Genomic DNA, 24,532 nt, shown 5'->3' on the forward strand with positions numbered 1-24,532 from the left:
TAAGACAGCTTTAAGCCCCTCATTTGCCTGAACATCTATCTGTCCAGCTTTGCCGTCCATGGGCTAGAGGCTATTAATCTAGCTGCACCCCCGTTGACTCCCACAGCCAACGAAATCCCAAAACCAGCGACACGCACCCAACACAATGGATGGCTAATGAACCAGTCTCAGCTCACTTCTTTCTTTATTGCTTTCTCTCCCAATTTTAATCAGCGCGTAAACAATCTGATATTTCGATATGTCCTTTTCGATCAATACTATAGTAGGACAAAGGTGTTTTTTTTTTCGCACGTAGGAAGTACGCTAGACTGCTACAGATACTACACGTAGTATCCAATGAATGAATAAAAAAGCCCAAGCTGATGAAGATGTAAACCTAAGGCACTAACCGAAACTTAATGCAAGCAAGATTTAACAACAAGTTAATGAGCTATCGGAGCCCCGACAACCTCAACAAATGAGCTCGCGGAAATGAGCAGCCCTGTGCTAGTTGCACTTTTGGAGCATTTCCTTCCCTAAAAGGGATATAGTCGTTGGACTCAAAACATTTGTTTGAATGGTTGGAAAACTTTATAGCTAAAGCTGATTTCAGAAAATGCGTCCGTGCAGCTTCCGAAGTGCGCTGCAATATTCCACAGCATCGGGGTAATGGATCCAAAATGGCTCATTCTGAGACACAAAGCGTGCGGCTTGCTCGGTTAAAGCAGTACTTCCGCACTCGCTCGGACTTACTTGCAGAAACACAAACTATAGATTTTACTCACCAAAATTATTTGCATCTCCTAAAGCCACTCACACTCTTTTTACTTATAGTAGGTCACAATGGTGTGTCAAACCTATGTTCAGTTCACCTCCCACGTGTCCTCAATTTAGTCATCTCAATAGCGACACGGCGTATGGTGCGTTTCAATGCCAATTGTCTCTTAAGCAGTACTGCTTTGAAATGCCATGCGGGAGACATGAAGAACAATGCTTTATGTTAAAATAAAATAAGCAGTAAGACTTTTACAAGTAATGAAAGAAATGTTGAAAAAATAAGAATGCCAGGGCTGGTATAACGTAAGGATTGCTTTCGCTCGATTTCAATCCTTTCATATTCTCAGCGCGCAACCGGCCAATCCTAGTGATCACGCAAGTGGAGCGACGCTCAGACCAGTGAAGAAGCGCAAAAAGGAAATTAACTGGAATAAAATTATTACATAATTCGGGCCAAGAAGCCTGACGAAGATGAGAATGCACGGTTGCATACCCTGTATGATGGAAGGGGGAAACGTAGGAAATGTTAGTAAAAAAAAAGGGGGATGTGAAGAAATAACTATCTCTCTTTGAGGCGAAGCACCCAACATCGTGATTTTTTTTTTTTTTTACTAGTCGGAATGACCGATGGCCCTTAATGGGATGTTTGGGCGCGCAAATAGCCGATTTCGCATATTAATGGGGGGCATTATCCTTTGAGCGCGCAATAACCGTGCTCTGCAGAACGTTGGACTCGATAACGCCTTGGCCCCAGCCAAAGCTGGTGCAAGTTGCTTGAAAATCGGTAGTACTTTGTGGATGTTTTAGTGCGTAATTATTCTTTGGCGAGTGCCCCGGCACTGTCACGCGAAAAGTGCACTGCCTTGTATCTGCACAAAAATGCGTAGTTTGCAAAGTTAGTATATTCAATAGTTGTGACAGTGTAAATTTACATAAGTGGTATAGCTTTCAAACGACAAGGAACAATATCAAAGAAAAGAAATAAAATGACACTTCACTTCGTGAACGTGGGTGACGCGCAAGCGTATGGCTGCAATAGCGCACACGACGCTATTGGCCCTCGGTGTGCCTAGACGCCGACACTTTCCACGTCGCAGATCGTGCTCAAGTCAGGGCTCGCGTGGCCGCGCCGTATAAGCAGCAGCCGCCGGAGTAGAAGGCCCCGTTGTAGACATTCGCTTACCATCTAAATTAGCTAGCATGTTTTCTGCGCGCACAGGCAAACATGAACACTTCGCACTCGATGACCGCGGCAACTCGCTGTCGAAACGCTGGCATCGCGGCAGCAGCAGTGAGCGAAGTGACCTTCGTGCTGTCTGTCGCTTCATCGCAAACTGAACGGCGAGAGCAAAGCGCACAAAAAGCAGCGAGCCGTCTGCCCACCTAGACTGTACCCCCAAAACCGATCGTTTTAAAGATAAAGGCCGCGCGACCGCGCCATGGGACAGTATGGTGGTACACCGCTGGCAGGGTAGTACCGTTCAGTACCGCATGGTGGCACGCTGGTAAGGATGGAACGTTCTCGCATTCTTTGGGCGCTATGAAACCCTGTCGTCGAGACGCCGCGCCTCTAGTCGCAGGGTCTGTGATCAGAGGCGGTGGCAGGCGCTACGCGGAGTTCCGAACGCACTGCTTGAGGAAGTGGCGCTCGAAGTGCCAGTTGGCTTCCGCGTACGGGTGAGGCACTGTGGTAAGTGTGAGCGGCCCTGATAAAAGCGTGCAATACAGTGCCGCAAATCCCAACCTCCCACTTCATGCTACACGTATCCTTAAATAGTAAGTACGATTGGTTCTCCATAAGATTTTTTTCGTTATCCATTAGTAGGAAGCATTTCAGCAGGGAAATTTCAAGCATTTACGCGATAGACCTTGCGTTCAAAGTGCTACTCTAAAGAATATGAAGGACGCTTGACGATATTTATCCTCAAAGTTTTCGGTTGTCGTTGCCCATAATGCTAATTAAATGTGGAGACGAAATTTTTACACAAAGCGGAGCCAGCAGGGAGGCCCAGGCGTCTTCCTCGTTCGCTTTCTTCGCGGCTTCATCGCCGATTTCTCGAGGTGGCCAGTTACGCTTGCGCGTAGAAGTCGTCGTCGTCGTCGTCGTCGTCGTCTGCGTGACTGTTTGCGTGATGTAGTGTGAAACCTCATCTATCTGTCTCTAGGACACGCTCCGTGTAGGACAGTGAGTGACGTTCGACGCAGGAAAGCGCCAGCGTGGCAGGCGAAGCCCAGACGTGATGGCCCGCACGTTCTTCAACTTACAGTTTTATTCTTTTCGGCGAGAGTTCTCACGAGAGAGCCTTCACCGTGTCCGTGGATTCACGAGATTATGGTCGAGTTTACCGCTCTTTATGCCCCCATCCCACTAAAGGACTTGATTTTACAGCGGACCTGTATAAGGTTATTGTACCTTAGAATTTTCGTGTCCACGCACAAGAAACTATCATCATCAATGGCTCATGCCTCCTTAAACTCTGATACCCCCGTAATCAAGCAAAGAATGCAAAGGCTTATAGCCTAGTAAGGCAGAGGCTACAAGCACTCAGCGAAGTGAAGCGAACAGTCCTTATACTCTCTCTAACCACGCATACAACATACAGAACAGCATGTCGAAAATTGTGATCATTATGACCGTAAGCAATAATTCATGTTCATGTTCAATGTTCATGCCCCTGAAAGCAAGCAAACAATGCAGTGGCTCATAGCCCCGTAAAGTTCATGGCAACTCATTTTGCGTGGGTTAGTTGCGACCATGCGGTCGTTGTCGCCGATTTAAACGTGGATGCGTCAGAATAAAAAAAAAGTGAGTGGTTAATGCGTTTAGCGCTTATTAGCGCTTGCCTTGCCACACCGATCCGGCCCAACCGACCACCCAGCGGCGTACGTGGATCGATTTCACACAATCAAAGAATGTGATTGCAGCTGCGAGTATGCCGATCAGTGATCAGATCATAGCGACCACAAAGCCATTGTGACCGTAGATAGTAAGTGACAATGAGGGGTGCAAAGTTCACCACACATTTTCTAAACACGATGTTAACAGCTCCGTTGGTCATCCACCTTCGAAGGGCGGAATGACTTTGCATTTTTGTTCTTCGTCACTTCGTCATTGTCCGGGTCGTTCGCGCTTATAGTCATATATTGGGGACAGACGAAGAAGAAATGTTGGTTAGACTTTCACATCTTCAGCTCAAGGGCTAGCTGTTTCGAAAAGTAGATTTCTGCGCTTTGAATCTATTTAGTTCCAACAACAAAGCTGTCTATATTTTTTATGGTTTGCCACGTGATCAATTTTAACAGAAATAAACGCGTATACCAATATTACTCAAAGAGGCACTAAAGAAAAGCATAATTTGAGCTGCTTTACTAGATCACGCTTCCGAAATACAGAAAAAAAATCTCCTCTTGCAGCGAAAAATGCTTGGTAAGTCAAAAAGGACTGAAAAACAAAAGAACAATGGCGATGGCATCTTTTTTATCTTTGATTTCCAGCATGAGATTACTGTGACATCATGAATTTTGACACGGCGCCTTCTGGGGCTTTGTTAATTTTTTAACAGTGAAGATGCACTACACTGTGTTTCAGTTAAGCGAAAGTCTGAATTCAGCAAGTTTCAACAAATTTCACTGAGCTACAACTGCCCCAATACAAAAATATACTTTGAAATTTATTACGTCCCACTGACGAACTGTCACTCAGGTTTCTTCGTGAAACTGTGAATAAGGTAAACTATGACCTTCATTTTCCTTTCTAGTACTCAACTAATTACCGCGAGATTCACGAAAATACGTAGTTTTTCAAAAAAAATTGTTTATCAATATGAACAGAACTTGTGTTTCTTTATTGTGTCCCTTAAGGAGCAGTGATATTTTTAAGAAGCACAAGCACTGAACATACATATGATGCACGCAGTTTTTGGCTTCACGCGTAGTAACATAGTGGAAAAAATGGTTACATAAATTGCAGCTCTTTTTTTTTTTTGGTACAAGACGCAATATGTCAAAACGTTGCCTTCGTCGCGGGTGGGAGGAGGTCAAAGAAAACGTCACCGTTGATGTCATAGCAAATGAAGTAGGCCTTTCGTGAGGATACATCTACTACATGCGCTCGAAGTTTCATAAATGTTAGTTCAAGTAGTCCTACACAACGCGTGATGTGCGAGAAAATGTGCGTCTGCTCCAAAAGTGCACATCCTGTCCGACTAGTCCGACTATCCGAAGTCCGACTATCCTGCAGCATTAACGCACTTAGCACTTTCGAAATGCAGTGGAGAGCAAACAAAAAGTTGCAATGAATTAACAATGGCAATGCAGTACAGCGCACACCAATTTCCATATGCTAAACCATCCCATATAAGCCTCCTGTTTTAAAGCAATCCTTTCGTCCCTCCTTGAAAACAATTGCATGCAACAGATTACATAGTGGCAGAACGCTTGCAGTATTTGACAGTACGAAATAATAAAGAAGCAACGAGCGGAAAAATCATTTTGTCTGTGTTGTCCGATCCAACTTGGAGTACGCAGCAGCTTCCGCAAAATCTATGGCGGACTCCGCTAATGGCTCTGGCTCGTAATGGAAGCGTATTTTCTTATCCTCTTAACGGCAATTTCAAGAGTTCACTTTGTGTTCAGCTTCATTCCCAGCACATTCCCGGAGTCGCTGGGTCATTTATTGCCTTCACTGGAGGCGTAACATCAAATTCTTGGAAAATTAAAGCACGGTACGAGCCGGTGCTGTGGGTCCGTACTACATGAACAGCTAGCGTGGGGCGTTCTTTATTCCTAGTGCGCTGTTTTCAGACAACGGCCCCTTAGTAAAAACAACTTGCTAGCGTTGCTGTCTTTTATAAAACGTAATGGACACCGTTTGAGTTTTTTTCAAGGCATGACTTACACAATGGTCACACTCATTTCTATGGACATTTTCTCTGAGTGGTCTCCTTATTTCTCTTGCAACGAAAAATGCATGGCTAACCTGGCGGCCTCACTGAATATTCTTTTATATAACACGTTCCTCACCCATTGTAAATCCCTTTATAAGGTATACTACTCGTTTACCGGAGCGACTCAGGAAGTGCTCGCTCCATTCTTGCGACAACTAAGGACAATTTTTTTCAGCAACAGCAATAACAGTAAATAGCGCCCCTAAACTATGCAATCCATGTACAACCACTCGCCAAACATTTGAGAACGCGCTCGCCTGCATCCGACGTGAGTAGCGCTCAAATGGGTGGTACGTATAGGCGGCGCTCAAAAGCGGAAACTGAGCCTCGCGTTCCTACCTGTGAGCGAAAACCGCAACACAAGTGGGCTTTATTGTGCCTGACGTGTTGCAAAAGCAACTGCGCTCGCCGCGCATGCGCCCAAGCGCTCCCGTGCTGTTGGCAGTAGCTTAGGCGGATCCAAAACAAGCATTGTCTTTTTCTCGTTTTCGAGCACGTCGCGCAGAGCGTGCACGCACAGCAGCCTTGTTCGCAAAGGCAAGGCCGAACAAATAGTAGGTAAATAAATAAGCAGCTTTCATTGGCCCTGCAAGTTAATGTAAACACACCATTCGCTCATGCTGACGGAAGCCAGAGCGACTTTCCAGCAAGCCCGAACTGCGCAAGATGATATGAGTGGTGCGCCGGGGGAGAGACTTCGACCGGTCGTGAGTGCACGCTGTTCAATCCTCTGATGCACGCCGGGCGTGTCTGTGCTGTCTCGCGCTCTCCACACCCAATACAGCGCCGGCGAGATAGCGCATCCGTCATAAAAAGCGTATTGAATGAAGTCGTCGAGAGTGCCCGTTCATCCAATCAGCGAATAGGGGCCGTTCTCCAGTGGTATACGGCCGAGGCGACGTACACGCGTATATGCTCCGTCGCATTAAAAGCGTTCAGCGCTGCGGAAGCCGAAGCTATAGGCGTCACGCGAATCGTTGCGTATACACTTCGCGGACTCATCCTGTACGAAAGAACTGGTCGCGCTCTTCTGGCGCCCGCCACGAGAGATTATTATACTCAGTCTTATCGCGGTGATGTTAGTAAGTGTGCACCAGGAGTACGGTGACGCTGGACAACTCCACTCTTGACAAATGTGTGATTCACGCTGTACGCGTAATTTGCCGTTCGCAAAAAAAAAGAACAAAAAAAAAAGAGAAAGAAACAGTCAACAGCCAAGCACTCGCTAGCCATGAAACGGTGAAACGTGATGAAACCATAGAACACCCTTAACGCACAACTTGACCGTGGTAAACGCCAATGAAAACTGCAAAAGCTCGGCGCAGCCATTGTCGTCCATTAATCGCTGTTACGCGTCTGGCACAGTAATTGCCGGCGGTCTACGATGGCTCTACTCTGTCGACAATGTACGAAATGATGGACTGGCTTTTTATTTTTATTTACTTAAGTATATGGCACGCAGAGGCTCGAATTAGAGGTCTTGGTTATAACAATGATACATTCATTTCAAGACGTTATTAGAATTTCATCAATCTAGGACCCTTCATCAATACACCTCTGTTCACTTTGGTTCATTATTTGCCATTTTAGTTATTATTTGCTTGCCTAGAAATTAGAGGTGACTTCTGTAAAGCGCCGTAGAGCGGTCGATACTACTTTCCGAATTTCTATATAACTAAAAGAGCAACGCCAAAAGTGCTGTAACCGCACATGAGTGGAAAAATGTGCCCCTTTAAAATTTTCCCATGAATCTAGTGAGAATTGGCGCGAAGTCACGGTCGCTTAATTCACGTACAAAGCTTCGTAAACCCGGGCCGTTGTTGGTCAATGATAGTTGCATCCTACAAATACTGTACGCTTTTAGCGGGAATAAGCGAAGTGTTTCTTCTTGCCAGGCTGGTCGGAGCAGGTGCGTGCTTTGAACATGGCCTGTTTTCAACAGGGTGCATTAGACTGAGTTTACTAGAAACGTCGCTCAGTCTTTTTTCATAGGAAGTGCCATATATCGCCATGTATACGCTGTTGTAGGACAGGCGTGACAGAATTGTCGGAATAACTACCCAGGAGAACGGAGTAGTGATCCATAGAAACCGCCGTCTATTCGCTTGAACTTCTATATTTCACTAAATTTACTCTTATTCTCATCACCTCTCCGTCTACATTCTCATTCTTCTTTTCTTTCTTCCTTTATTCCTTTTTTTGCGTGGTTTGATATCAACTGAGCACAACGTGAAGCCCCAGGATTGAACATCGGAGCTGTTTACGTCGGCAAGGAAAGGAGCGGAGCTCAAAACACGCTCTTTCTGATCTGATAGGCTTGAAGTTTGAAGTGTATTTCTTTCTTTGTTACAGAAAGAGGAAGCATGAGCTAAAGGCCATATGGCCTGACTCTTGCTCTTGGCTCTTGCTCCTAGGCGCGTTCGGCTTACATGATAATTGCATGTACGAAAAAAGCTAATATAACAAGAACGAGCAAGTACGATGTAGAAAATACAAATAAACAAGATAGTTTGTACATTATACAATGACTATGTGAAAGGACATTTTATGCTTCAATTCCTGGTTATTTGTACATTCCCGATACAGCGAAGATTTAAGCATACATATATAGTGCATAAAAAAAATTTAGTGCGATAGCATTTTATGTATACGTGATTTGAAAATGTATGAGAAGGCTTTTTATACATTGCTTAAAAGGAGGTGCATCAAAATCAGTTTCTTGCTCAACGATGTTTAGTAGTCTTGGTATTTGATAGTTCATATCCTGAAGTCCGTAGTTAGTACGCGTAAGTGGTATTTTTCTGATTTTATTATATTATGGATATCGAGGAGAAGTGCATGCGTATGCTGACAACATGGAGTCTGCGTTTCTTTATATGTAACAGTAATCTACAATAAAAAAAGAAAACTTGATTTCCTCGGATCAGTAAATAGAATATCCGTAAGGGCTGTCACATTCAGGAGGCACTTGTGGAAACATGGGCCCTCAATGAACTATGTATCAACCCTTAGACAGGATTGCGACGTGTACAGAAACAAGAACCGAAGACGAGAAAGCACAAACGATAAGAGTGAGGAGTCTAGGTAAATCAGCTCAAGCAGCATCTTGATCTACGACTCCTGAGGCTTATGTCTTTATCCTAGAATGTTTATCAAAACGTAATTTCATAGGCGATCGAAGAGCAGTCGCATGGTGGTGCTGTTTGGCATAAGGATCGGTACGCGCTATTCCAAGCAATGCAATATTAAGGCACCTCTGCCGAGATCCCGCATGAACCTTCTTCCGAATATTAGAACGGGGGTGCCATGCAATATGAACCGAGTTTCTCGCTCTCCTGAGTTTGTGCAACGGCGATTGGTGAACAAAGATAGCGCGGAATGCGCGAAAGGAGCAGATAATAAAACGCCGATATTAGCGACGTATTTACGCACGAGCGATCCCTGCGTACGCCGCTTCCTCGTTTAAGATAAATAAGACTGGGCAGCGTTACGGGCCAGCGCCGCTTATCGTTATCAACATATTATCGCAATATCGCAATACCGTGACTGTTCCTTTATCTTTATGCACACTCGGCGTAAACCGCTGGCCCCATATCCCTGGGGCACGTCATGGGCGTGTCTCCTCTTTCGTACATTGTCTGCCTATCTAGTGCGGACGTGACTCATTCTCACGCCGACCGCCGACTTTCTTTTCTTCGAATAAGCTAACAGATAACGTGTTTTCTCTAACTTATTTGCCCAGGTAACGCACTGGGAAGAACGATAAATATATCAAAGTAGGCACCTGCGGTCTGACCCCATAACTCCTTTTTTTTCCAACCATCCATGAGCCCAAATGATGTTAACCCAAGAGTGAAACTAGACAAGTCAGTGAAACTGGAAACTTGCCGAGCGTTAAATTTTATGGCTTGATACCATTAGCTCATTCATCTAAGGGCGTTACCAGAGCGTGCGGAGACTTGGAAATTTGCTAAACTCTGGCCATCCTGCATAGCAGCACAGTGTCGAATTCAATGTCGCCCGTTGAGCATAATAAACATCTGCACGTACTCCTAGATTGTAGCGCCTCCCAAACTAGGGCACTCTTGCACACTCCGCATGCTGTATTGAGATTTTGAATTCAGCGCTTGGCAAACCAATGTTTGATATATATTAGAAAAGGCTTATCTGTGACGCCCTCACTGTGACGTCATCTCGAAAGGCCGATCTTCCCAAGGTCGTTGTGTTACGTGAAATTGTTCGCATTATGGTTTCAAAGTTTCTTTGTAATCTCGTTATGGTCATTTAGACTTGCATGTGGTAACGTAACCGTATGTTGTATATACCACCTGTTCACGAGACAAGAAGAAGATTGCGCCATATTTGTGCGCCAACACCTCCTTCTATCATGTCAATAAAGAACGCGATATTAAGGCTTTCAACCCTTGGTACGGAAACAAAAAGTCATAGCACTGAGAGTCGCCTACGTCCCCCACTGTATTACCGACGATGTGCCTTTTGGCATTTTGCCACATAAAAGCAAGAAAGGGTTGGGGAGATTCAGGGCACAAGGTACGATGTGCATGCTTCTTCATTTACGGCTATGTTTATTTTATAAAGTTCTAGGACAAACGGCCTTTGAGATGACAAACGGCAATATTAACATTGAAGACACGGCCTGCAAAAATGTTAAGCTATAGCATGTGATAACTTACACGTGGATTATGACAATGCAGTGCTGGGCCGTATAAAGTAACAATGCCTTTCGTTCGATTACATATCTTTCTTATTGTCTACCGCTCACGTCCGGCTAATGCTGGTGATAACGCACGCAGAACGCAGTTCGGACAACTAACGACACGGAAGAAGGAACACTATTGAAATAGATTGGTTCCATTATCGCGGCTAGGAACTCCTTCCTTGCGACCGTTAACGTAGTGGCAGTCCCAGCTTGTCTTGACGTGGCGTTTTATCACTGTTATATTATCACCTTGTGTGTCTTTCGTACCCTAACACATCCTTTCCGGTCAATGCGATCCATCCCAATTTTCTGTTCCGCTAAGCGACCTCCACAGACGTTTAGCACAATTGTATCAAAGTTTGCTGCATAACTGTGAGCAGCCAGTTATCATTTGCCCGCTATCATCTTTACAAAAACTTCAGTGTTCCTAGCTTCAGTTATCTAAATATGCAAAGTTTAAGAATTTCTTTTTCTTCAGCTGAGCGTGTCACAAGACCCCAGCCGCGATGAATATGGCGGAGAAAAATGGTTATAAACTTGTCTGACAACCACTGACACAAGCCTGAAACGTCGCACTGTTTTCTGGTTTCAAATTTCGTTTTCCCTCCGGCCCTGCAATCGTTAAAAACGAAGCGTTGTAAGAAAGCAACCATAAAAGTAACGCGGCGCGCGTTCTGCGTTCGCCAAACTTCAACAAGAAATGCAGCGTCCTACAGAGCCGCTCGCGGAAAATTGCATGCGTGCGCTCACCAACGTTCCCTTCGTTCGCGCGCGTATTGATGTTTCCCTCGCTATCGTAAACACTCTTAGAGGCTGCCTATTGGTTTCCAATTACCGAGGCACGTCGACAAGCGCGCACTGAAGGACGCGCGCTTCATGGTGTGTGCTCCCTATAGCCGCTTCACGTCTCCCGCGGCAGCATATTATATATATATATATATATATATATATATATATATATATATATATATATATATATATATATATATATATATATATACACAAACTATCAAGCACTAAAGTTCGCTGTTACGAGTAACAGAAAAAACAAAACGAGAGGCAGACAACATGGACTGCATGCACCGGCCACACGCGTTTAGCGCTTCACTGTTTGCTCATATGAACCACTCGCTCGGAGCGATATACATACACACAGCAAAACTCTTCCCTTCTCGGAAGTACCCGCTTTGCTGCTGTCTTCTTCCTGTTACTCGCCGGGGTTAATGTTGTGCTCGCATTTAATTCGCGACTTCTCTCCCACGCAAAGCAGGCACGGCGTCATTATCGATTTTCGCAAAGCGTATTAGTATTTATTTTCTCTCTCGGTCTCTTCTTTATAACTGCAAGCTGCAGTTGTAACCTCATATTTCGAGCCACCATGTTTGTCCACGCCTCGCACTCTTTACGCGGTTTAGTGCTGCGCCTTTCGTGTTATTTCATCTTGTTATTTGCCATCGCTGTTTTCTTCTTTACGTTTTCTTTCCGTTCTTTTTGTTTTTCGTTCATTCTCTCTGCCCGCCTAATGCGGCGACACCGCTTGCCAAACGCACGTGTTTACAACGTTCGAGACGCGATAACGCGCTCGGAACAGCACGAACAAAACACTAGCAGTGCTCTAGCCGAGCGGCTGGTGTGTGGACAACGAAGCGCCAGGACCCACGACAATGGCGCGGACAGCTCTTCTGGTCGATACAGAGTGGTGCATCCCTCGCCTCCCTCCCCTCCTCTTTCTCATCCCACGGCCAATGGCCCCTCTTCCCCTCTTCTGTCTTCATCGTGCCCCCCTTCCTGGTCCCTCTAGATCGCGCCCCTAGCGATGACGCTTCCATTTTCTGTTGTTAAGGTGTTTTTTATTGGTACTCCTCGTTTCTTTCTTTGTTTTTTTATTTTGCTCGGGCTAGTACCCCCTAAGCAGAGCCACCGTGTCCACTGACGATATAATGATTCAGGAGACAGAAGTTCGCGGCGACCACTGTGGTTACGAGCGCACGACTAGCGAAGACGTACGACTATACCGCAACGATACGGGAGGCCAAGAGAAAACACGGGACAATGGATGCGGTTTCGAACGGAGCGGCGGACGAAGACAAAATGGCCCCGCAAAGCAAACAAGGTGAGAAGGAAAACAAAGCGACCATCCATAAAGTAGGTGAACCAACACAGATCAAGGTATAGCGTGAAAGAACCAGAGGAAAAAACAGAAAGAAAGATTGAGACCGGGAAGAGGAACGGGTCGTCCATCACATCTTTTATGTCCCGACCGCCGGCAGAGCGATGGAGAGACGCCGATCATCTCGAACCGTGGCGCCGCGATGGGTGGCGGCTGGAAAGTTTTGGCTACGTGTTGAGGAGGAGGGGTTGTTTGGTGTGTTTTATGCGGGAGTCTTCAGGCTTAGGACAGATCAGAGAACAAAAAGTAAATATGTGAAGGGTAGAGAAAACCGGGGTACAACGCCGTACAAAGCTACCCGGGTTACTACATCGAAAAGGATAATCATGAAAAAAAAAAACGGAATTGGGGACAAAGGCCTTCACCAGCTCTTCCGTATATTTCTGAACCTTTGGAACTCAGGCCTCATTGAAGAAAGGAAGACAACAGAAAAAAAATAGTAATAATAGTGATAAAATATGTCAGAGATCGGGAGGAAGCTAAGACCTTTGTCAAACATGAGCTAAAACAAGCCTAAATCACACACGACACGGAGGCTGTCGCGCTTATGTCTCACGAAGCTAGCAAGATCGTATGCCGTGATTTGAGCGTATACATAGATGTAGTACTGTGCCGAAATCGCAGAGATGGAGCGGGCTACGAGAAGGTACCATCAATTTGGCATAGTTTATTTGAGTGAGCTCGCTTTATTTATCTCGTTCACTCCTGTCGACTTTCTCCCAGGTGATTCTCTCCCTTCTTTCTTTGTTTCTTTCTTTCTATCTTTCTTTCTTTCTTTCTGACGTCAAATTCGCTGTGCATTCGTCCGTATATACGCCTCGGCAACTTACTGGAGTGCCGCATTAGGTGGAAAAGAAAATGATAAGAACAAAAGAAGTGTAGCAGAGAGTGCGGAAACCTGAAATGCGTGCCGGACAGATGATGTCGTAGTTACAATTAACAGGAAGTGCACTTTTGGGAAGGAAACACAGTGATCAGATAACGGGGTGTCAGTTAAAGCAAGAGAACTGCGCCAAGGGATAAAAATAAATTTGAAGAATTAACAAATTTCCAGGCATAAGATGGTTGTTGTCAAGTGAGACAGAATAGGTTGATTCTTTGATTCTTTTGAAAATAGATTTACTGCATCAAGAATATTTACTAGGGACCGCAGTCCTCATGTTTGTTCGTTGGGAATTTTTTTCAGCGCTAATCAGAGCAGGCGGAATTGGACATCTCTATTGAGAAATGTTTCTTTTGCAAATGACTCAGCCTAAATAAGAACGGCTGACAGCAGTGCAAAGGTGTGCAAGCATGAATTTACGATGAGTGGAATGAATGAGTGGAATCGGCGAGAGCGACTCAAAACTCCGTTGCATTACAGCACCATAGTGAGCGTCATGCGTCTCCTACGTCATAGATGACGCGCATTGCACGAGGCACCCTCCTTCCCGCAGCAGGCAGTGCAGTGCTGGTGCAAAATTTTTGGCCGTACTTATTACACTGCTTTCGGCACAGGGTCTACACCACATGCACTTATGATTGGATCTACCGCAATGTACGCTTCAATACGTGACCTTCCAACCAAAGATATATTGTCTCGGGACAAGGCCGCAGAGGAGGGCAGATTGAGTGTACCTAAGGGGTTCACAAACAAGAGTACGTAAGTAATGAAAACGAATCCGCACTCGACAGCATATTTTTCATTCCCGTCGAGTGCGGTCGAAGATGTGCAGGATATATGTCAGGCGACAAGAAAAGTATTATCACCCTCCTAGACGGGATAACAGGAAGCAAGAGTTCCGTGTTCCGTTCGAGCAACGGCAGCAAGAAGAAGGTATTTGGTTCGCTTTCCAACCTCACTCTCTGACCTTTTGGCAAAACGCCAAGTGAACCGGAGTCAAGGATGCTACACCATACGCTATGTGCTTCAGGTTAAAGTAAGTTCAAAGAACCATTCCTCATCGCCTCTTTAATGGTCATTGTTTTGTTCTGCGACATATAAACAAAATTAAAAATTTTGTTGCTGTAACCAAAGCAGATCCCAGGTAGCGTCCAGAAGGGGGAGGGGGAGCAGGGGGGAATCGGTTTATATAGTTTATGTAGGTGGCTAATGAACCATTTCGAAATCTGAACATTGAACGCTTCTTCAGGGCGACTTTTCACACTGATATTCGTTTTTCCACTGCGCAGATTCTTTACTGGGAGCATCATTATGTTCAACACAGACAACTTAGGAGTGAAGGGGCACGATTTTCGGCTTTTCACATCATTGTATGTGAAAGACAGATTGAATAGAATTATTCTACTCGCCTAGTCGTCTGTTAGCAATCACACAGCGAAACAAAACACTGCCGCCATTGCAGGTGAAATACACAAATTAACCTATTGTGCCAGTTGCTTGTTAGAAATCAGAGATGGAGGTAAGAAACGGCAGAGCCAAAATATATCAGGTGTTTAAACAAAAAAAGAAGAAAAATCAGACTTTCCGACAAATCTAGACGCCAGAACATTAATTTTTTTTTTGCAGAAATACTTACCTGTTTCTGTGAAGTAATATTTAACTGAACATCGTCTCCGAACAAAAAGGGCAGTTTAATTAAACACTACCTTTTCCTCGCCAACTCGGTTGCTTTCTCAGTGATTCAGTGACAGATATGACGAGCAGTGCTATTCAGCTTTTTAACTGTCCAGTTCCGCTTTCACACTGTTTGCTGTTACGTCAGTACGCAAACTAGCCCGTCTTAATGCTAACAAACAGTGTTGGCAAAGAAAGCCGCGTAGAACAGATCCACGTACTTTCAGCGCTGTACGAAAGATACCCCCGCCTAAAATTGACCATTGATCCTCTGCTGTATATTTAATTATCCACCTGCTCGTCCTAAGGCAACTCCTGCCCGAAATTACGCGTGGATGAAAGGGTGAGCCCACGGCCTAATTCCCTTCAGTAAAAACCCTCTCACACTCACTGGGCACCGCGTGGTCCCGGAAAAGTAGGCCAGCGCGTTTCGGGCGCCCAGAAACCTACCGCGCCTGTATGAACTAAGCAAGCAACACGCGGGTCTGAGCCAACGAGACGTTCCATACAGCCAGAAGCACGGGACTCAAAAGGACTCGGTAAACACTTGCGAGCATCTGGGCGAGTTTGCGTCCGCTCTGATTGAATTTTCACGGAACGTCTGCCGCCTCATCTTTAAACTATTTTTTTTTTCATTTGGCTTAGGATGTCGGGACCCTGGAGGCAGCCAAGTAGTTCCAGTTTCCATTAAAGCTCCAACGTCCCTATCTTAGAAACAGGTGCTTGCGAAGCAGGCTGCCGGAGGCCTTAGATCCATGTAGAAGGGCTCGCGTATTAGGTTCGTGTCCCACGGATGATCTAGCCTAGTTCCAAGCGAACGCTGCCTGAGGTACCGTTTGCGTGAACGTGACAAAGAAATTGAATTGGATGTCTTTTAGCATCGGTGCGTGGTTTAAAGTTGCAGACGCTGTTCTGATGGGCGAGTAACTGTATACAGATTTAGAGATGCGATACCGATGAGAATCATTAAAACAGCAGAGAAATAAAAATGTACCTAATGTATGAGAGCATATGACAGAACGGCACGTGGAACACAATAAAATTTAGGTACTACTCGCAGGCACGCACCCAGGATTTCTTTTTTTCGTGGGTGGGGGGGTCAACCCAAGGTAACTTTTCTATGCAAATGAGGGGAGGGAGGATACCTTTACTAGTAGAAATGCGAATAGCGCCCACCATTCGCCATAAAAACGCGTAAACCCACAAAAGGGAAATGAAATAAGGTGTATTTTAGAGGTACGCTTGTGCGATACACCTTTCCTTTACTTGGGAAACAAAGAACCACGTCAAATGGAGTCGTGCAGGAAAGAATCGCAAGGAAGAACACGGTCAAGGACCAGTAAAGAAGCGAAAGTGCAAAATAAAGATTACTTTAGTAGAATAGAACTTCAAAAAAAAAAACTCCAGTTGGTAACAAAGGCACACGGACCGCGCGGATTTGTGTTACTCCGCCAGTCAATCACAGAAGCAAACAAAATTGTCGTCATGCGGCCTTTTCAAAATGGCGCCATACTTGATATTTCCGGAGCGTCTGCTGTTCTTGAAGAGTATTTTCATCTGCGGAAGCAATGAGGTGTGCAACAGACATGGACAAAATGTATGGAGTCTGAGCATTTCACTGTTCAAAAGACTGCGATGCTGTTCATTTCACTGCTCCACCCGTTTTACTCATGAAACTTCACTGCCAACTGAAGTGAAACTTCACAACAAATAGTAGTAGCGAAGCAAGCATGTTATTTCAGTTCAATAAAGAATTAGGCTTTCACCATTCCACTATAATAGGCGAGGGGAAAGGTATAAAATTACGCGCTAACAATTTTATTTTTGTAGTTACCGCCTTATTTGGGCAACAGAAAAAGTTTGAAGTACGAATTATTTGCAGCCTCGTGGAGGAACAGTGGCTGGCGGTTATGAGGGCGTGGGCGGGGCTTCATTGCAGACTTAAGTTGTATCCGACTATAGAAGCCTTTTTTTAATGAGCTCTGAAAGAACCATACAGAAATATTTATTTCTGGAACAATCACAGTTCTTTTGGATCCTTCGTTTACTGCCCTAACAAGTTAGTGCCACAACCGACTCGTATTGTTATTTGGGAAGTTACGTAACGATGCGTAGCCGCCAGTCGCGTACAACCGCGTATGGCACAGGAAGCTCCAATTCTACACGTACTGCGCCCACCGCGGAAAGTTAGAAAAAGACTTACATAAGCACAGTATAGAAGTGGCTACGTTAGGCTGCTCGAATGATAACTGTAGAAGCGTCATTTAGAACACACGCAATTGTCCTCCACTTCCCGCGGCGTTTTCTCTACTTGCTTTTTAAATAAAAAGATGCCGAATTATAAATATATTAATAAACAACGGTTAAATTTGTTAATTTTCGCTTTTCCTTCCTGTTTGGCTGTTGCCTTGGTTCTCTCCCTTAGTAGATCGCTTAATTTCTCAAATCCTTGCGACTCTTGTTTCCAGTTGGCAGTTTTGCACGAAAAGAGCTGTACAATTAGGGAAAAAGCAGACGAGTTAACTGGTGACAGTCATATTGCCTAGGAGTTTCAAGGTTATTGCCGGGTTATGTCTCGCATTATTTTCCACCTTAACTAACCCATATCACCCATATCACGGGTATATCGTTCCGAGGATCTGTCAGTGTCGCGGGGAGCCGTCACTCGAGGAAATAATGAAACAAAAAAAGTTAAATGGCAATTGGCATTTTCTCGGGTCGCAACTCGTTCCACGCGCATACACACCAGCTGACCACGAACTGAATCCCTTTCCTGGTCTCTGGATCAGGCTAAACGAAGAAGGTTGAATTAACAAAGCAACAACGATGCGCGTGACCGTTGAATAGACGGTGACATCTGAATGCATCTCGAGTTAATCACGCGGGCACCGAATTGATGAGGAAACTGGCCTTCACATCCCAGGAGACGCCGATAACTACCGCCATCCAAAAGGAGTGAATAAGGCAGTAAAATGTTGACCGCCGAATAGTTGTCAAGTCTCAACATTGATTTGGTGGGGCTTTATGAGTATGTGTGAGAAGTAGTGGCGTGGGCGGGGAAAGAACGGGGGTTTGCGTCGTAATTTCGCGGGGGGCTCCCGGGCCTCCCCCTTGGGTGCGTGCCAGACTACTCGTCATCGTTGAATAGCCTCCTGAGACCCGGGATGCATTTGGGTGCACAGATTTTTACCGAACTTTCAGAATAAATCAGGATGGTTATGAAGGTGAAAAGTGTTAAATGTTTTTTCAATAGCCGTGATAATTTCAGCTCAGCGCGATGTCCAATATATTGGACACTGGGATGCTACCCGGTCTTTCTTTACCCAAGGCGCACGTAATGACATACCGCGGATATTACGCAAAACTCATGTGCAAAAATATTTTAACAACTCAAAAGGCAAAGTATTCAATAAAGTACATAAGAAGAGCATTCCTCTGCTCAAAAAAAAATTTCGCTCTTGTGTTCACTTCCCGTGGGCAATTTCAAAACACCTGTTTGTCCTTGGTGATGCAGAAGAAGAGCCGACATTTGGTGCGAAAGAACTTCGTTTTCATGTCGCAGCCCTGTAGTCTGCAACGGGCAGTGTTTGCAGTGTCTGCCAGTATTGAGTAGTGGGTAGTGCTCTTTTCTTGCGGTTCTCGAGGAGACAGCCGAGCCTGCTTTGATGGCGGATGCCACTCGGCTTCGTTCTCACTCTCCGTTTCATCCTGCTTCTTCCCTTAAGCCACGAGAGTCTCAGCAACAGATTGGTGGAACTGCATATATTTGAGTATTTATTTCCGCTGTTTCTTTACGGAGCGTATGTCCCGCGTGTTCTGCACCCAGGAGTTGTTGAGGGCAATGTCGAAGAGGTGAAAGATGGCTCTGATTGTCCACTTGTTCACGCCTGCTTTTATCCTGTAGTAACTTATCATTCGGTCTGCCTTGTCAACAACGCCTATGTTGATGTTGTACATGCGAACAATATCTGGTAGAGGGATATTGATATTTTTTTGCCTTACGAGACCATCTGCGACAGTAGGTGTCTTGCGGATCGAAGCCATGGATTGAAAAAAGAAACGTTATTGGATTAATCCATAAGACACGCGAGGCCGGTCCCCCGAAGAAAAGAAGAGACGCAATTTCGTCCGTAAGCCGCTAAACGCCATCAGTACTCGCCTACTGTTCATAACAAGGCCATTGAAAAAGCGCGGTCAAAATAACCGGGTTGAGTCCTAGCGTCCAACGTAATGGACACGCGAAATCAAAGGAAGAGTAAAAAAAGGTAAGCGCGCGAATAGTTAAAATTTTGTATTCTGCGCGTACGCTGTTGTATCAACTTTAATAGAAAATCAAAGATATGCCCTAAAAGCAGGTAGAAATACGAGAAATAGTGCTTACTTCTCCGGCAGCTGCCGTAAAACGCCGCGCCGCTTAATGCCGCCATTGTGGAACTGTTTCGGCGAAAATTTGAACGATGTATTTTCATCAATGCTGCATAGATGGCGCAAGCAGGTGTCCAATAAGTTGTACAGTGTGGTTTTATGAGGATGAAAGCCTTGTCACAGGAGTACTGTCTCATATCTGAATGTCCAATATATTGGACAAATCTCCATAGCGGGGTCTCAGGAGGATAGAGAAAGAAAAGACTGTGAAAGGGAGAGCAGAGAGAAATTACGGACAAATGTCACAACACGTTTTTTTTTTGTGTGTGAGTCAGAATTCATAAACATTAGCAGTTTGTTCAGTCAGTTTATTCCTATTTCCGATGCATGTTTTACAATTCTATTGACGCTCTGCGTCAGAAGTTGTCCATGTAGTGCAAGCTGCAAGCCCGACATCGCCAATTGTAAAATCAGTGCAATGTGTGCTCACCATGCTTGGGAGAAGGCTTTCGGCCGCACAGATGGTACATTCGCGAACTTCGAAATTACACCCTCGCTGCAATGTCGAGGAGATTAGTGCAACGTCACAAATTTGTGGTTTTTTTAGCCTAATAAGCTACGTTTCTTTGTTGACGACGAAAGTGCTTTATTTTGTATAGTCCGCAGAAATTATTCGTTCATTGACTGTGCATATTCTTTGGATCAAGATGCAAATACCCACAACTGTATAGCCGACGGCTTTTCCAAAAACAACATTTACTTTGACTAAAAGATGATAACATTACGGGAAATAAGCGCATTTCGGTAATGGAACGGTTTTCGCAAACGCGCATGCACAGTAATACAAAATCAGAAAGAAACGCAGCAGTAACATCAGCCCCTGCTGCAATTTCACCAATCGGACACAATCCACCACAAGCATCCCACCGATATCAGTTCAATACTCGGTAAGAAAAATATTGTCTGAGTTCAATGATGTCAGCAGCTTGAAAAACACTAATAATACTAATACACTAATAATAATATTCACTAACTAACAAACACTAATAAACAAACACTAAATAAACACTAATAATAATATTCAGCACAAGTTGCTGTCAAACTCAAGTCACAAAAGACACTGTCTCTGCAACTAATACGAATATACTCAGCCTGTAAGACGTAGTCAATGCGGCACTGTCAGTGTATGTATCACCGTCATCTGCATTTAAATTGACACCATATTCTGTCAAGCCCCTCCCCCCCCAGCTCCTGAATTCACCAAAAAAAAGAGTAGTGCTTTTGGTTTTTATTAGATAACAAACAGCTACCTATCTGATCGCTCCCTGCATTACCATAACGTGCTAACCTGGGCTTATTGGTACATGTCTGAAGAAAACGAGTAACACCGCTGGACAACGCAACATGACTCAGACAGACGAAGCACTGGCTTTCAACCAGTATTTTATTGCGCACACGTCAATATATACAGGGGCTCGAATAGGCAGGAGGGAGAGAATACAAGATCTCCCTCTCCTGCGGTCGATGATACATCGGCCAGACTGGCCGTTGTATTAATGACCGCCTCAGAGAGCATTCAAATTTAATGAAGGGGTGTGTTGGCCGCCACCTAGTCGTGCATAGTTCCCGGTGTGGTTGTCGTGCATTGTTTGACAAATGCAAAATACTAAGGCGCTATGGTGACCAGCGTGCACCTGAGATATACGAGGCCTTTTGCATCGACAAGAAAGGCGATATGTGCGTGAGTGTGCCTTTGATATCACTCTTCCCTTAGGAACGCGCGCACCTTGCACGTGGATGATAGCAACCATTTAGTAATACGGTTTCCTGATTATACATCATCGCTATCTTTCTGACACTGTACTATTACTGTAGAGGAGGGTTAGAGCGGCACAGTGGGTTGTCCTCTCCAGCGCTTTCTATTAGGTCCTTGTATGGTGGTTGGGCTGGCTGCTCACGGGTGGTGATAGGCGCTAGGCGGCTGCACACCGTTACAAAAAGGTGCGCAGCCAAAAACGGTCGCTGGAGCAGGTCACATCCATGTCATAGGACGCGTAGTACGAGGCGGCTGCTGCTATGACTGCATGGCAGGCTTCAGGTAAGGCCTAGCCACGACGCCGGCACAACGGGGAGGTTGGGTCCATGAAACGACGTCAACTCAGCTTTCCAGCAGGATAATGATGGGGCCGGTCTGGCAAGACCTCGGTGATTTCCAGCGCGATCGCGCGACGGGGCGGAGGCATAAAATTTGATGCAGGCTGTTGGAGATGCGGCGGGTGAGCGAAGGATATCGAGGAGAGCTGGCGTGCAACTTCTTCCCGAACGAACGCTTTCATTTCAGCAAGCAATGCTGACAGGTCGGAGATTGTAGCCAGACCAGCAGTGGAGGTGGCCGCGCGAGGAAGGGCGACGTGTCAACGAGCACTGCCTACGTTGCTCCTCGTAGCTTTGGCATAGAGTGATGATATCTGTCACGGACTCAGGATTCTTGGCAAGTAGCATGTTGAAAGCGTTGTCCTCTATCCCTTTTAAGACATTTCTGACTTAGTCGGATTCCGACATCGTCACATTGACTTTCTTGCACGAGTCCAGTACATCTTCAATGTAGCTGGTAAATGATTCGCACGGCTGCTGTGCACGTTCTCGCAAACGCGATTCCGCTCGCAGCTTGCGCAAAGCAGGGCGACCAAACACAGCCACTAAGGAGGTCTTGAACGAGGACCACGTCGGAAAGTCGGTCTCAAGGCTGTTCTACCAGAGACTGGCGACACCCGCGAGATAGAAGAGCACTTTGCTCAGTTTCGCGGGGTCGTAACATTTGTTGTTGGCGCTTACCCTCTCATATGTCGTCAGCCAGTCCTCAGCGTCGGTGTCGTCCGCGCCGCTGAAAATGGCAAGGTCCTTGTGACGAAGCACACCAGAACACATGATGGACGGAGGAGGTTTCCTGGGATGCGTCTTAAGGCGTGGTTGAGCGTAGGGTACGGGATCGAAGTTCGAGGATGGACGTTGTAGGCCGAAGCACCCTCCACCACTTGTAAAGGCGTTTATTAGTCACCGGCGTTTGGGACCGACCGCTAGAGCAGGGCACTGACTCCTAGCGCGAGCAGCGTTTTCCGAGGAAGAGCGCTGAAGAGAACGGCCCACTAGAAAGCGCCAGAGAGGGCAACCCACTATACCGTTCCAATCCTGCTCTACAGTACTATATGTTCTCCCCTCTCTCCTGCATATCCGAGCCCCTGTATATATTGCTCTGCGCCCAATAAAATATTAGTAGAAAATCAGCGCTACGTCTGTCTCAGTCGCGTTTCGTTGTCCAGCAGCTGCTACTCGTTTTCACCCCGGACTAAGAACAGAAAAAGGTATTTGGCGGAGCATGTATTGCACCACCCTTCATGGGACTCACCCTTCGCACGTGAAAAGGCACGTCGTATGTGTGGTGATGTCTGTGCTGGCCGTCTCCACCGCCGTTCGAAGGCACGCTGTCGCAGTCGCTATTGGCGTCGTCAAACTCCTGTCCCGATGAGGCCAGCTGGCCCGCACTCTGCGCCGCTGATAGGCACTGCTGCTGCGCCTGCTGCTGAGACTGCGTCAGCCGTGGCGGCGACGGGTAGAAGCTCTTGGCGTTCGTCTCGTCGAACGACGAGTGAAGCTTCTTGCTGAGCAGCACCATGTCCACCATGTCGCGGCTGCCTGTCTTGCTGTTTCTGCTCCGGTCGTCCTCGCCTGCGGATCCAGCGTGGAGGAAATTATAAGTACACAAAGAGGACTTGAGCTTTCGTTTTGAATACAATGTCTTCCTTAGGAGTTTTCCCCAGCTTTTCTGTATCGGGTATCTAGGTTTCTAGCTTTTTGTGTGTGGATTGATCTCCAAGGTAGTGCAGGCTAAATATGTGAGCCATTCCCGTCAGTGTTTTAGCAACACTAGATCTAGCGACTGTCTAGCCCGTTAAGCAATATTTTATTTTTATTTTTTACTTTAGTGACCTGCGATGTTTTGAGCTACATGACAGGACATCTTAGCGATTTCAAAGTCAGGAAACTGGCTTCCAAGATAGCCTTCTAAAATACGCTTTATTGTCAGCATGCTGCATGTCAGAGGCCGATATTGGCTGTATGATGCGCAGACTCGGTGACCATGATGAAGCAAGGGTTGCCTTGACAGGATTCACCGTTTGTTCAGTGAATGCATGTTTTTATTATTATTATTATTATTATTATTATTATTATTATTATTATTATTATTATTATTATTATTATTATTATTATTATTATTATTATTATTTACGAAACCGATCTGAATGAGACTTCACGCTACAGGTTCTGCACTTTCAATAGATGCGCTCGTTTGGTGGGCCTTTACAAATTTTATTTTGAGATTTAAAACGAAGCTTGTGAATCAATAAGATAGGCCGACAGCGGAAGGGCGTCTGAGTAGGAGTGGCTGGGCTCATGCACGCGAGCCTTGGCACATTGCTTCCTGATTGCATGCGTTTTTGGACAAATCAGTACACAACAAACATCCTTCAGGTGGACCAATGGGCAGAAGTGTAGTGTTTGACCTTCTAAAAGGTCACAAAGCTTTCATCGACGATTTACAATGGGACCTTGCGCCCCTTGGAGAACTTCGCTATCCTTCCAGAAGAGCCGAGTTCCAGAATTTCAGAACAACATTCATTCGGTGCATACTTGAATTAGGAAGGAGCAACGCTAACTAAGACGACGACGAGAAGGAGAACGACACAGGACAAGCGCCAACTTCATCTATCTTTATTCGCCGAACAATCAGCAAATATAAGGAAAATCACAGACATGCGCGCAAGGACCATAATCCATCATCTGCCAACCGTTGAAAATATGACATTTCGCTTCTAAAGCGGGTCACGGAAGTATCACTAACACAGTTTTTTCTCTCTTCTTTATATGAAATGCCTCCAAAACATCACGTGCTTTGTATCTCTGCTTCTGCCAAGAATATTTATCTCTCGGAACAGTGGTTCACACTTCTTGCAGTAGGC

The 24,532-nt window shown here is 45.5% G+C and overlaps 1 protein-coding gene across 3 annotated transcripts in view; it reads right to left on the minus strand.

Annotated features, from left to right (window-relative positions):
• The window catches only part of LOC142579494 (cell adhesion molecule Dscam1-like), a 605,191-nt gene that overhangs the window by 39,748 nt on the left and 540,911 nt on the right, over nucleotides 1-24,532 (minus strand). For all 3 annotated transcript variants that reach the window (XM_075689738.1, XM_075689737.1, XM_075689739.1), the window contains exon 22: nucleotides 22,921-23,240. In XM_075689738.1, coding sequence (XP_075545853.1) covers nucleotides 22,921-23,240 — 320 coding nt within the window. The remainder of the gene's footprint in view (nucleotides 1-22,920; nucleotides 23,241-24,532) is intronic.

The sequence above is a fragment of the Dermacentor variabilis genome, chromosome 4 (genome assembly GCF_050947875.1).
Source record: "Dermacentor variabilis isolate Ectoservices chromosome 4, ASM5094787v1, whole genome shotgun sequence".
In the NCBI taxonomy this organism is placed as follows: Eukaryota; Metazoa; Arthropoda; class Arachnida; order Ixodida; family Ixodidae; genus Dermacentor; species Dermacentor variabilis.